This window comes from Dermochelys coriacea, chromosome 26, assembly GCF_009764565.3.
Source record: "Dermochelys coriacea isolate rDerCor1 chromosome 26, rDerCor1.pri.v4, whole genome shotgun sequence".
Taxonomy (NCBI): domain Eukaryota; kingdom Metazoa; phylum Chordata; order Testudines; family Dermochelyidae; genus Dermochelys; species Dermochelys coriacea.
The window spans coordinates 14,881,487-14,896,480 of record NC_050093.1 but is presented as its reverse complement, the minus strand read 5'-3'; the positions used below and the strand labels follow the sequence as shown (position 1 = coordinate 14,896,480).

At 46.6% G+C, this 14,994-nt stretch overlaps 1 protein-coding gene across 1 annotated transcript in view; it reads right to left on the bottom strand.

Annotated features, from left to right (window-relative positions):
• The window catches only part of FER1L5 (fer-1 like family member 5), a 77,863-nt gene extending 62,878 nt beyond the window's left edge, over positions 1 to 14,985 (bottom strand). The window contains 8 exon segments of the mRNA XM_043503168.1: positions 898 to 960; positions 1,510 to 1,638; positions 2,061 to 2,182; positions 5,632 to 5,716; positions 9,864 to 9,972; positions 10,568 to 10,659; positions 13,558 to 13,613; positions 14,901 to 14,985. Of these exon segments, the coding sequence (XP_043359103.1) occupies positions 898 to 960; positions 1,510 to 1,638; positions 2,061 to 2,182; positions 5,632 to 5,716; positions 9,864 to 9,972; positions 10,568 to 10,659; positions 13,558 to 13,613; positions 14,901 to 14,985 (741 nt within the window).
• Between the last annotated feature and the right edge of the window lie 9 nt (positions 14,986 to 14,994).

Genomic DNA, 14,994 nt, shown 5'->3' with positions numbered 1-14,994 from the left:
GTGGAAATTCTTCAACAAAAAACTTCAAAAACAGTCTCCAATGAGAAACTGCAGAACTGGAATTAATTTGTAAACTGGACACCATCAAATTAGGCCTGAATAAAGACTGGGAGTGGATGGGTCATTACAAAAACTAATTTCCCTCTGCTGATACTCACACCTTCTTGTCAACTGTTTGAAATGGGTCACCCTCATTACCACTACAAAAGTGATTTTTCCTCCTTTGGTATTCTACTGTTAATTGAATTGTCTCGTTAGGACTGATCCCCAACTTGGTAAGGCAACTCCCATCTTTTCATGTACTATGTATAAATATACCTGCTACTGTATTTTCCACCCTATGCATCTAATGAAGTGGGTTCTAGCCCACCAAAGCTTATGCCCAAATGAATTTGTTAGTCTCTAAGGTGCCACAAGGACTCCTCATTGTTTTTGCTGATACAAAGTAACATGATTACCATTCTGAAACTTGTTCATCTATAATTGCTTTGACCCACTCCACCCTTGTACCAAGACTCATCTTACAGTGTCCCATGATAGCCATGTATGGACCACGATTAACTCTTATGCAGTCAGAAGACACCACTGAGCATGCTCAGGGAATGCATAGTAATGGCCCATTAACACTGATTGACATCAAGCTTGACGCATCAGCAAACAGACTCAACATCCAACTGTTAGAAGAAAAGACTTAGAGGGCAGGGTGCTTCAAGGTTCTCCAGTGCGAGGAGAGCAAAAGTGGGGACTCAGGTCAACCAGGTAGAAGAGACGTGATGCGAGGTGTGTCCTGCCCTTCATCTGGCCTATATGTGGAGTAGCAGGGAGGGTCCTGCCAGTGAGCTGTGAGATGACAAAGCCAGCTCCAGAGGTAGAGGGATTCTGGTCTCACTATTGTACCTGTATGTTTATGGTCTCGTCAAAGACCTGAGTAGGCGTCTCATGGAAGTTCTGGAAAAATATCTGAGAAAAATGAGGAGAGGTAAATTTAGGGCAGTCCCAAACCTGCCTGCGCTCTCTGGGGAGTTCAGGGTCCCACTCCCGTGCAGCGAGGGTTGCCAGTTTTGGCTGGCTGTATTCCTGGATTCAGAGTAGCAGCCATGTTAATCTGTATTCGCAAAAAGAAAAGCAGTACTTGTGGCACCTTAGAGACTAACAAGGTGCCACAAGTACTGCTTTTCTTTTTGTATTCCTGGAGGTTCCATCAGGGGACATAATCTTTAATTAAAGATTAATCTTTAATTCCTGGAGACTCCCGGACAATCCTGGAGGGTTGGCACCCTACATGCACCACCGAGGAGTGCCGTCCAGACACTGCCCTGGGAAGGAAGACTGTAACTCACAGGGACGTCCGCATCCCTCCTCAATCACGCCTCCAACTCCCTCAGTAACTGGTGCCCCGGGATCATCCTACATTGACTTTGGGATTGGCTCGCAGATGAGAGAGCCCTCTCTAGCACTGGCTTGGTAAGTCCCCAAAAGCAGGCGTGGAACCACAGGATGCTCACCCACCTCATTAAAATAGGGGTTGTTCCCCATTTTGATTCTCGTCCTGTACACGTGGTCTCCAATGAAGACCTTCACCACGGGCTTGATGTTGTTTCCCTGGAGCTGACGGCCTTCAATGATCCTCACACGCACCTGCAGTGAGAAATACAGTGGCATGATTTAAAGGGTCCCAGGGCAGGGATGTTCTGTTAGCCCAGCTGGGCTCCACTGCTGGAACTGGTCCCAATGCCACCCTGACCTGAGGCACCATTGGAGGCAGGACATGCTAATGACAAAGCAACCCCAGAATAATAATATTCATTTCTGTTACTTCCCAAGGCATCAGCTCCATCCAAGGTAGCAGGATGAAGCCCATGGATGAAGGAACATAGAGCTGGGATCCTCGTATCCTACTATGGAGAGGGAACTAATCCTGCTACACTAGGTCTATCACTGGGGGAAAGGACTGACTTGGCCATTGAGACCCATGTACTGACCACCTTTACCATTGGGCTGGGCTATATCAGGGGGGAATCTCTCTTTGACAGATCTCATCTTGGCGTGGTTCGCAATACCTGGAAGTCCTGTTTTTTGTCTGCGAGTTCTCTTCTGGGATTTAATCCGCTGCTGATTCCTTCCCTCTGATGATCCTTTCCTGTAATACTCCGGATGGCTGTGGTGACCCCACCGTGTGCCCCTGGGGATGGTCAGAAAGGGAATGGATTGGTCTGGGGTGGATGACTGGGAAGAATCATCCTTTCCCACAGACCAAGTCGGACATTGTGCCCGTGATTGCAAAGTGTTCAGTGTCAAAGCAGTTAAGTGAGAATCTGTGACACAGACGACTGGATGTGAGGAGGCTAAAAGCATGTCCCATTAGAAATGCCCCATTACATGCAGTCTGCATGGTCTCCTGAATACACACGTACCACATTGTGCCAATGGGGGGGTGAGCTCTGATCTTCACAGGGATCAGTTGTGAGTCCTGCTGCACACCTGCACAGATGGGTAAGGGGTAAAAGGAGATCCCGTAAATCCCTGAGCAGGCTACCCATGTTGCTGGAGGCTGTGCAGGGGGTCAGGGGCTTCATGTGGGCTGGGCAGGGTGGAAGACTGAATGAGTCTGGTCACTGCCCCTCACAATTCGTTGGTTCTAAGGCCAGAAGGACCACTGTGATCATCTCATCTGACCTCCTGTGTAACACAGGCCAGAGACCTGCCCCACAATAATCCCTAGCACAGATCTGTTAGAAAACCATCCAGTCTTGATTTGAAAATTGCCAGTGATGGAAAATCCACCATGACCTTTGGTAAGTTTTTCCAATGGTGAATTTAATTACTATTACTGTTAAAAATGTATGTCTTATTTCCAGTCTGAATTTGTCTAGCTCCAACTCCTAGCCATTGGACTGTTTATGCCTTTCTCCACCAGACTGAAGAGCCCATTATAAAATATTTGTTTCCCATATAGATACTGACAGACTGTGATAACTCAGTGGTTTGAGCATTGGCCTGCTAAACCCAGGGTCGTGAGCTCAACCCTTGAGGGGGCCATTTAGGGACCTGGGGCAAAAATTGGGGATTGGTCCTGCTTTGAGCAGGGGATTGGACTAGATGACCTCCTGCGGTCCCTTCCAACCCTGATAGTCTATGATATGTCACCTCTTAACCTTCTTTTTGTTAAACTAAATAGATTGAGCTCCTTGAGTCTATCACTATAAGGCAGGTTTTCTAATCCTTTGATCATTCTTATGGCTCTTCTGTGAATCCTCTCCAATTTATCAACATCTTTCCCGAATTGAGGACACCAGAATTGGACAAAGTATTCCAGCAGTGGTCGCACCAGTGCCAAATATAGAGATAAAATAAGCTCTTGACTCCCACTCAAGATTCTACTTTTTACGCGTCCGATGATCACATTAACCATTTGGCCACAACATTTTCCAGGGACCCCCAGTTATTTTTAGTCACTGTTTCCCAGGATAGAGTTCCCCCCATGCTGAAAGTATGGCCTACATTTTTTGTTTTATATTTAACCATATTAAAACACATATTGTTTGCTTGTGCCCAGTTTACCAAGTGTATCCAGATCACTCTGTATCAGTGACTAGTCTTCTTCATTATTTCTCACTCCCCCAATTCCTGTGCCATCTGCTAACCTTATCAGGAATGATTTTATGTTTTCTCCCAGGTCATTGATAAAAATGTTAAATAGTGTAGGGCCAAGAACAGATCCCTGCAGAACCCCACTAGAAACACACCTGCTTGATGATGATTCCTTGTGTACAATTATATCTTGAGACCTATCAGTTAGCGAGCTTTAAATCCATTTAATGTGTACCATGTTAATTTTATATCATTCTCTTCATAAAGTTAGTTTGACAGGATCTATTTTCCATAAACCCATGTTGATTGGCACTAATTATATTACCCTCCTTGAATTCTTTATTGAGACCCATATCAGCTGCTCTATTACCTTGCCTAGGATCGATGTCATACTGACAGGCCCATAATTACCCAGGTCATCCCATTCACTGTTTTTTAAAAATTGGCACAATATTAGCCTTTTCCCAGACTTCTGGAACTTCCCCAGTATTGCAAGACTCATTGAAAAATCAACATTAACAGTCCAGTGAGCTCCTAAGACAGCTCTTTAAAAACTCTTGGATGCAAGTTATCCGGAGTTGCTGATTTAAAAATTTCTAATTTAGTCACTTCTGTTTAACATCCTCATGGCATACTAGTAGAATGGAGAGAGTATTATCATCATCATATGAAGAAATTACATCCCAGATATGTTTTTATTTGTCCCTAATGCACACCAGAAATATTTATTGAACACTTCTGCCTTTTTTGCTTTATTACTTATAATTCTATCATTTCCACTGAATAATGCACCAATACCATTGTCAGGATTCTTTTTGTTCCTAATATTCTTTAAAATCTCCTTTTTATTGTCCTTAACTCTTCTGGCCATAGATTTCTCCTTCTTTCTCTTTACAATTTTCTACAATTAATAGCTTCTGATTTATATTCATGACTATCAACTTCCGCTGTCTTCCATTTGTTATGTATATTTTTTTATTTTTCATATCCGCCTTCACTTGGTTTTTTTAACTGGTATGGCTTTCTTTCCTGGTTGTGCGTTTGTGGCTTTTGGGACATCTGTTACAGTTTCCAATGATCTTTCATATTTTCCTAATTAAATTCTTCCTCCCAGATTATTTGGATCATAATTGTTTTCAGTTTTGTAAATTTGGCTCTTTTAAAAGCACCAAGTCTATCTATCTATCTATCTATCTATCTATCTATCTATCTGTCTATCTCACTTGTCAGGACTTTATTCTGTTTGCATATTATATAGATGATCAAATCATGATCCTCTCTACCAAAGCTACCATTAATTTTTAGTCCTGTAATAAGTTCCTCTTTATCTGTTAAGATGAGGTCTAATATAGATTTCCTCCATGTTGGATGCAGCACTTTTAGATTTAGGAAATTGCCATCTATAATATTGAGAAATTCCAGGGATGTTCTGGTACTGGCAGCATGAGACATTCAACAGGTATCACTCAAACTGAATTCCTGCTCACTGTGTCAGCCCATGTCCAAGTGTTGGTGCAGAGAGGGAAGCAAGCTATGTTAGCCAAAGGGCTGCTATTTCACTTCCCCATGGGAGCAAGGGGGAAGTAGGGACTAGACTGTGACTCCCGAAGTCACAGTGTGGCCCCAGCCCACAGAGATTAGAGTTGGCAAAGGACCTATCAGATCATCTTGCCCATCCTCTCCTGAGCCAGGTGGTGCTGTCCCATGTGCCCCATTTTCCAGGGCATTGTCCAGTTCAGTTTTACATGACGTAAGTGATGGGGCCTCTTCTCTTAGGAGATGATTCCTTATGGCACAGGGAGGAAATGGGCAACATAACGGTCTCGGGAACTGGTAGGAATGGTCACATACTCATCATGGGGTGGGGATGTGTGAGATGGAGTCAGGTTGGGGGTACTTTTCCCCTCCGCACCATGCTTTTCCCCCAAACTCAAGAAAACTCCCCTCACAAGAAACCAAGGCCAAGTTGATTTGGAAAATGTAAAGAGGATAAATTACATTTACAGCAGAGGACTGTCCTGCCAACAGATGCTCACTTACCTTCACCACTGGCTTTTTGTTTTCCTGACACCCCTATTGCCTTGAGTCCTGGAGGGGTGTAGGAGGCACTTAAATTGATGGTACACTGAAATTCAACAACAAATAGAATTAAAGCACCTCTATTGGTTTGAGAGTAGCAGCCATATTAGGCTGTATCCGCAAAAAGAAAAGGAGGACTTGTGGCACCTTAGAGACTAACACATTTATTTGAACATAAGCTTTTGTGAGCTACAGCTTTGGATGTAGGTGTAGTGACACTGTTCAAGGCCCAAGAGCAGAGGGTACCCTACCCAGACTTCATTGCAGAGTTGCACACAAATACCATGCAGGCTCTGTTTGTTTCCAATACGGTAATGGCTCCAAACACTACATGTTACTCTAAGGGTACAGGGGGCTTTTCCTTTAGTGCAGAGGTCCCCAAACTGTGGGACGCGCCCCCCTAGGGGGCACGGAGGAATGAGCACAGGTCAGCCCCCATGAGGGGGCAGGGAAGGAGCGCTGCCAAGCCCCACTCCTGGCCCTGGCCCCAGCTGCTGGCCCTGCACCTAGGGCTCTGCTCCTGGCCCCGTGCCTGGGATCCTGGCTGCTGGCCCTGGGGCTCTGCTACCAAACCCACCCCTGCTCCCAGCTGGGACCCCTGCCTTGGCCCCCTTATCCCTGGCTACATCCCCTCCTCCTGGAGCCACAGCCCTGAAGCCAGGTAAAAAGATTGGGGGCCATTGGGGTGACTTGTGTGTGTTTGTCCAATTCCCTAGGTACCCACCCTCACCCCTCAAATGCCCTGGGGCAGGGTAAGTGCGAGAAGGCTGGTCCTAGGGTCCCCATCCCTGTTACCATTACCCAGCAAGCCCAGTGCTGTCCCGTCATCCTGTTGCCCAGCCTGCTCCACGGGACCTGCACAGCATTGCAAGAACTCACTCTTTCTCCCGCACCCCTAGCTCTCTGTCTCTCACACTCACCCTCCCTCCCGGGGGAGACTGTCAGGGGATCTCCAGTGCTCCCCTCAGGAGGGGGAGACAGTCGGGGGATCTCCCACACTCCCCTCAGGAGGGGGAGACAGTCGGGGGATCTCCCACACTCCCCTCAGGCAGGGGGAGACAGTCGGGGGATCTCCCGCGCTCCCTTCAGGCAGGGGGAGACAGTCGGGGATCTCTCATGCTCCCCTCAGGCAGGGGGAGACAGTTGGGGGATCACCCGCACTCCCCTCAGGCAGGGGGAGACAGTCAGGGGATCTCCCGCACTCCCTCAGGCAGGGGAGACAGTCAGGGGATCACTCACATTCCATCAGGCAGAGTTGTCCTCCTCTCATCATCCCAGTGATCGCATTAGTCAGTCTTTCATCCCCACCAGGTTCGCCCAATTACAAGGCTCAACACCATTGGCAAGGTGAGCACACTGCAGTTTTCACCATCTCTAATCTATCCAGCAACAAGTGTGGCTCCCTTTCTCATCAGAGTCATTAACCCGGGTTACAATCGTTAGACCCATTTTACAGATGGGGAAAACTCCAGCAGGAACCATCCCTCTACTGATGATCAATCCAGGAGAGACCCATCAGACCCTAACACTGTCTAAGAGGATGTGAGTATGACTCTAGCTATAATATGTGCATGGATATATCTAGGATTTGATATGCTGTGATATTCATAATTTTGCTGGTAACTTGAATAAAATTGATAAAATATATTAAACCTTGTTCTTGTGAGTGTCTGTGTTACTTTCCTTGGTCTTCATGTGTTCCTGTAAGCTATAGATCTGAAACAAGTGGCAGTGGTAACTCTATTGAACTTTCAGAGTGGTAGCCATGTTAGTCTGTATCAGAAAAAACAACGAGGAGTCCTTGTGGCACCTTAGAGACTAAAAAATTTATTTGGGCATAAGCTTTCATGGATTAGAACCCACTTCATCAGATGCATGGAGTGGAAAATACAGGAGCAGGTATAAATACATGAAAAGATGTAAAAAGAAAAGGAGTACTTTGGCACCTTAGAGACTAACAAATGTATTTGAGCATAAGCTTTTGTGAGCTACAGCTCACGCTCACGAAAGCTTATGCTCAAATAAATTTGTTAGTCTCTAAGGTGCCAAAGTACTCCTTTTCTTTTTGCGAATACAGACTAACATGGCTGCTACTCTGAAACCATGAAAAGATGTAATTTGCCTTACCAAGTGTGAGGTCAGGCTAATGAGATAATTCAATTGACAGCAGGATACCAAGGGAGGAAAAATAACTTTTGAAGTGGTAATGAGAGTGGCCCATTTCAAACAGTTGAAAAGAAGGAGTGAGTAACAATGGGGGAAATTAGTATTGGGGAAAATTAAGTTTAGATTTTGTAGTGACCCAACCACTCCCAGTCTCTATTCAGGCCTAATCTGATGGTATCCATTTTGCAAATTAATTCCAGTTCTGCAGTTTCACGTTGGAGTCTATTTTTGAAGGGTTTTTTTGTTGAAGAATTGCCACTTTTAGGTCTATTACTGAGTGACCAGAGAGATTGAAGTGTTCTCCTACTGGTTTTTCAATATTATGATTCCTGATGTCAGATTTGTGTCCATTTATTCTTTTGCGTAGAGACTGTCCGGTTTGGCCAATGTACATGGCAGAGGGGCATTGCTGGCACATGATGGCATATATCACATTGGTAGATGTGCAGGTGAACGAGCCCTTGATGGTGTGGCTGATGTGGTTAGGTCCTATGATGGTGTTCCTTGAATTGATATGTGGCCAGAGTTGGCACTGGGGTTTGTTGCAGGGTTTGGTTCCTGGGTTGGTGTTTCTGTTGTGTGGTGTATGGTTGCTGGTGAGTATTTGCTTCAGGTTGGGGGGCTGTCTGTAAGCGAGGACTGGCCTGTCCCGCAAGGTCTGTGAGAGTGAGGGATCGGTCCTTCAGGATAGGTTGTAGATCCTTGATGATGCCCTGGAGAGGTTTTAGTTGGGGGCTGTAGGTGATGGCTAGTGGCGTTCTGTTACTTTCTTTATTGGGCCTGTCTTGTAGTAGGTGACTTCTGGGTACCTTTTTGGCTCTGCCAATCTGCTTCTGTATTTTCCACTCCATGCATCTGATGACGTGGGTTCTAGCCCACGAAACCTTATGCCCAAATAAATTTGTTAGTCTCTAAGGTGTCACAAGGACTCCTCGTTGTTTCTGTTGAACTTGAGAGTGTAACCACCAGAGCTGAACTCACAGTGGTGCAAAACAACATCACTAAATTCACGTTAAATAAAAATAGGCTACACTATTGTGATAATTAACCCTGCAAATTTACCCTAATTTTGAATTCAACTGTAAAAAGCGAGAGTGAGTTTATAAGACATCACAATTACTTATAAGAACAAACATCGCTGGGCAAAAGTAGGAAAGGGACACAGACAGACTGAATTAGTCCCAACACAGAGACATCCTGATATAGTTTTAAGATCATGCCTGGTAACAAGAGGGATGGGTTATCCTGCCCATCCATCCCTTTGTGGGTCTGTCATGGGGTGTATGTACCCCATGCTAATCCAGCAACCAAAGGGTTAATATAGGCACTGCCGGCCACTGATGATTGGCAGTCTCTCAGCAGCTGGGAAGCAGTGGAGCAGGGTTGCTACCAGAGGAGTGAGCAGGCTGCAGAAAGGAGCTCCTGCCAGCAAGCTACCAAAAACCCACCCAGAGACAACAGCTCAGAGATCCAGGGGAGGGGAGGAAGGAGCTCAGGGCATTGTCAAAGTTGAAGAATCCTGATCCTGCTGATCTAGCTTAAGGGCCCAAGGTGGACTGGTCAGGCCTGGGTTCCCCTACTCACCCCCTGATGGAATTGGGAGTGGAGAAAAGGTAGGCTCCCAGTCACCGGGAATAGACTGTCAGTCCCACTAGGCTGTGAGCCCAGAGGCTATGCCATGCTTGGCTGGGGGGTGGGGAGGTTTCCCTTCTAAAATCTCTCTCCAGCGAAAGGGACCGGGAACAAGGGATGTAGTTCAAAGAAAAGCCTTACTTAATGTTTTGCATTTCAAAGGCTTTCACTGTTCCCCCCTCTTTTCTGTACCTTTAGTAAAAGGTTAAAATGTTGTTTCCTGGTGCATTTGCCATGGTACAAAGCAGGCCGAGATCTCTGCATACCGAACCCCGGACATTTTTGGACACTGTTTGACCGTGGACAATGACCGGGTTATGTTGGCACCTTTGGCTCTTTTATTGCATCTAAATTAAGACAACAGGATGCCCCTTCTCTAAATCCTTCTTACTTACGCCTGTTGGCTGGTGGCTACTGTCCAGGAGGGGCAGGTCCTTCAGGGTGAGTACGCTGCTTGGTTTTGAAGCAAGAGATGTTAGAAATACAGTAGCGGAGCCCAGATCCCTGGAGGATAGAAACACTTGCTTGTCAGTAGCACTAACATTCTCCCGGCCCCAATCCCAGGAAGGGAGTCTCACCCTGATGGACTCAGTGAGGGTCACAAGATGTGAGAAGGGCAGCCAGTGCTCTGCTTTGAAAGGATGGAGGAGCCCTGTGGCCCAGCGATTAATACCATACAAAAGACTTGGTTAGCTTACTCAGTGCCAGACTCCTCTCTTTGCAGAGAGAGGGTCCTAGGCAGGGGCAAGGGCTGGTACATTCTGATTTTGAGGGGGTATTTGGGGGTAGAGCAGAATTGTTACTGCTTGGAAATGACCATTTAGTCTTTGACTTGCCCAGGAAAGGCAGCAAAGCTTAGGTCAGGGGTAGCTGGCATGTGTTAAATCCAAGCTACATGTGACCATGTTCCTAGTTGAGACCAAGCTTTAGAAGAAGGAGCAACAAGGGAACCTCATCTGGTCTCCTGGGCTGGAAGGCAAATACTGTATTATGTGTGGGGGGGTGTGCGTGTGGATATGAAAGGCTACAAAAGGATCAAGAAGGGTCTTCCCCCAAAGAGCCCAAGAGGCTCCGTCTTTACTTGCTCTTGGCGATTCACCTTTCTGTATCCAAGTGACCCCATTCCCGGAGTTGTATGTCCACAAAGGAAGTGCTGTCCAGGGACCGATCACCCAGGAACCACACCAGCGTCTGCAGGGGAAGCAGTACAATATACACTTCACTGTACACTGTGGGTCTGATCCTGATTTCACTGACACTGGAGTTACTCCCGATTTATTCTGGAGTGACATCTGAATCAATCCCCGGAGAAGGGCAAGGAGACAAAGATGAGCAGGTCTAGAATTGTTGCTCAGGTTGAACATATATAGCGCCCATGGCATTGTAACCAATGGGGGATACTCATGAGTTTGAAGAGAGAAGCCAGGGCTGGCAGTCAGGAAAATCACAGGCATTGTGAGAGGGCCTCCAAATCAGTTGTGCTGCCCTTTGCAATTGAGTGATGAAAAACAGCTAGAAGACCAGCCCCTTGGGGGCTGTTGATTGGCCTCTGTTGCATATCTGCTCTCTCTGGGTCACTGTTTCCCTGTGGGCTCAATTTTTACCTCTTCTCTTACTAACCCATGTTGCTCAGTCGTCTGTTATTCTGGGTATGTCTACACTGCAAAGAAACACCTGCAACAGTGAGTCTATAGACCCAGGCTCACCGGGCTCAGGCTACAGGGCTAAAAAATAGCCAGGGACATGTTCCCACTCTGGCTGGAGCACGGGCTCTGAAACCCAGTGAAGGGGCGGGTCTAAGAGCCTGAGTGTCAATGTCTACACAACTATATGTAGCCCTGTAGCCCGAGCCCTGTGAGCCTGTATGTGTAGACTCAGGCTCTGTGACTCACTGCGGTGGGATTATTTATTTTTTTTTGCAGATGCACTGTGGCCTGGGGGACTTAGACTCATAGACTTTAAGGCCAGAAGGGACCATTGTGATGATCTATTCTGACCTTCTGCACATTACAGGACACAGAACCTCACCCACCTGCTCCTGTAACAAACCCCTAACCTCTGGCTGAGTTACTGAAGTCCTCAAATCATAGTTTAAAGACCCCAAGCTACAGAGTATCCATCATTTACTCTAGTTCAAAGCAGCAAGTGACCCGTGCCCCATGCTGCAAGGAAGGCGACCACCCCCACCGCGCCCCGGGTCTCTGCCAATCTGACCAGGGACAATTCCTTCCCGACCCCAAATATGGCGATAAGTTAGATCCTGAGCATGTGGGCAAGGCCCACGAGGCAGATACCTGGGAAATAATTCTCTGTAGTAGCTCAGAGCCCTCCCCATCTAGTGTTCCATCTCTGGCCATGGGCGATATTTGCTGCTAGCAGTCACAGATTGGCTACATGCCATCTTAGACTGTCCTATCATACCATCCCCTCCATAAACTTCTCATGTTCAGTCTTGAAGCCATTTAGGTTTTTGCCCCCCACTGCTCCCCTTGGGAGGCTGTTCCAGAACTTCACTCCTCTGATGGTTAGAAACCTTTGTATAATTTTGAGCCTAAACTTGACAAATGTGCTAGCAGCATGGAGTCTGCCAGGCTGAAACAGAGGCCTGAGGGAGCTGCAGCCATGTATTCACACCCTACACACTAGTGTAATGATCCTTGTACAAGGCATGCTTGGAGGTATCACCTGAAAACTCATAATTTGCTGGTCAGTATTATCATGGTAAAGTGCATATAGTAACATTATGTGTAAAGTTATGAACATAAGCTGAAATCATGATTGAAGTATGTTTCCCAGATAAATCTGGAGAGTGGTTAAACCAGTTTCTCAAAGACAAAAGGGCAAGCTGACACGGCAGCCAGGTATCAGCAAAGCTAATGGGCCTTTACCTACCAAGTGGCTGGTCTTTGGCAAGGAAGGGGGGCAGGGACAAAGAGATCTGCATCTTAGCAAAGAAACAGCATAGAGTCTCCTTCTTCCTGCAGACTGCCTGTCTCCTGGTTTTTAGCTGGAAATGCTTTTCAAAGAGGGACTAAAAACTATAAAAAGGAGGGGGCAAACACCCCAAAGCACCCCCCCCACCTATCTCATTCTCTGCACCTGAGAAAACAAATGAAGCAGCCATTGGACCTGGGGGAGGGGAACTGACATGAAGAGTTTGGTCAGTAATGCTGCTGGAAGCATGTGGTGAGAAACTTTGCTTTGGAACTAATATAGTTTGTTACATTAGACACTAGAAAGTGTTTTATTTGTATTTTTCTTGAAAGCCTTTCTGACTTTTATGCCTCATTGCTTGTACTCTCTTAAAATCTCACCCTTTGTAGTTAATATACTTGTTCTATTGTTTTATCTAATATAGTGTGTTTAAAGTGCCTAGATAACTCCACTGAGGGTGGGAAGTTGTGTGTATATTATTTCCTTGAAGGAATAATGGACTTAATAGATTTGGACTGTCCAGGAGAGGGCTGGGCAGTACAAGACATACATTTCTGGGGGGAAATCCAGGACTGGGGATGTGCTCGGGTCACCCTGCAGTATAACCACGGCTGGTAAAAGACAGAGGATAACCCAAGTGTGACTGGCAGGCTGCAGTACACGCAATCTGGGAGTGACTTGCATGCTGGTGGCTGTTTGAGAGCAGTCCACATTGGAGGCTACAGCAGCAAGACACTGCAAAGGCATCCCAAGTTACAGGACAGGGGTGACACAGCTGCTCATTGGTCTGGATTGTACCCTGGTATGTCCCACCTATCCCAACCTTTTCTTTGACTATCCTGTACTTGTAGTACATATTCATATATGGTTCAGTCATGGATTCAAAGGTTTCAGGGACCTATATGATAAGGTCAGGTTCTAGGACCCTGTAGAGAGCCGTAGGGCTGGGGGCAGGTGCTAGGAATAATTTCTGCTGACTCATCTGACAACCAGATGGGAGAAAGCTTGGGCTGAGTTTTCTGTTTTGTTATAAAAACCATACTACATGCAAACCCCAGGAAGATGGTAAATTCAGAGCAGTGTATATGTGTATGCTCGCATGCACATACTGTGTTAGGAGCAGAATGGGAACACCACCTGCTTACAGGGTCTTACCTCATTCCAAGTGGGATTCTGTTCCTTCTGTATGATTCTTGTACTTCTTGTGACATCTAAGAGAAATTAGACATACCATGGATTCCCCCAGCTTGCAGCTCCATGGAAGTGGTGATGTCTGAAAGTGTGTGTGAGGAGGGAACACAGCCCATGTTTACTGTGTTCTCTGGGTCAGGTCTCTTTTTCTTATGATATCCAGTGTTAACCCCAGCCTGCTTTTGCAGGGAACAATCTTGCACTGGGAGGGAGATGGACTGGATGAGTGAATTGGTCTTTTCCATCTCCAGGCTATTTCATAAATTCAGAGATTCCAAGGCCAGAATGGACCACTGTGCTCATCTAGTCTGACCACCTGGATACCACAAGCTAGAGGACAGCCCTGAAGGTCAGATGCCATACAGAAGTCTAAACTTCCAAAAGTTTCTAAGGGATATCGATGGCCAGTTGCCATTAATTTTAATAAAATCTTGGCATCCAAATCTCCCAGGGGGCTTTGAAATCTCAGCCTTCATGTCTACAAATCTACGCTTTCTTCTCTTGCTTTCGTTTTGACCTGCTTTGTGCTTTGGGCAGACCGCTTAAAAATGCTGCTCTGAGTTCCTTTAACTCCTGAAGGCACTCCCCTTGGGGAATCCTTGACAAACTCCTCTCTCCAGCCCGTCACTACCCTGTGGATCCTGTCACATTGGCCCTTTCAGAGAGAGCAGGGCCAGTGCGCTTGTGTCACATCAGCTGACCCAGATTCGACTTTAAAAGAGGACACCTGGGCCTGGGGAAAGAGGGGCCAGGTGAGTGAGAACTCTGAGGCTGCCGGAGGGCTGTCAGGGTCCCCTGGGAGGGGAGGCAGTGAAAGCCTGAGAGGAACTGTTCTAAAAGGGGGCCTCCAGAGAGAAAAGCCCTGGGAGGGTGGTGCTCTTGAAAGAAAGCACAGAAGCAGGAGTCAGGAGCTGCAGGACTTCCTGGGGAGGAGAGGCCATGAGAGTCTGAGAGGGAAAGGGGGGAAATCCCTTGGGAATTGTAGCCAGGGTGAGATTTTGTTTGGTTTTGTTTAAGTTTGGAGAATAAACCTGCCGAAAAGAGACGAGGGTGTGATGGAGTCGTTCCCAAGATGGGGAGAAGCCCTGCCTTGTTACAATCCCCAGCTGCACAGTTCATGCACGGAGGGACTTCTTGTCTTGTCCTTCTATAGTTAGTAGATTCATTTCCCCTGTGCCACTCAGCTAGGAAGAGGAGGAGGCCCTTAATGTCCAGAGACCACTTTGTGATCCTCAAACAAAATGCACCCGAGAAAGGCAAAGGATGATCAGTTATCTCCTGGAAAATGCTAAACAAATTGCTGTTACCTCTGAAGGTGGCAGACACGTGTGAGTCGGGTGTGGTGAATTTTGCAGTTGGGATGTTAGCAGACAGAATGACGAGGTGTAGCATTTCTGCTCC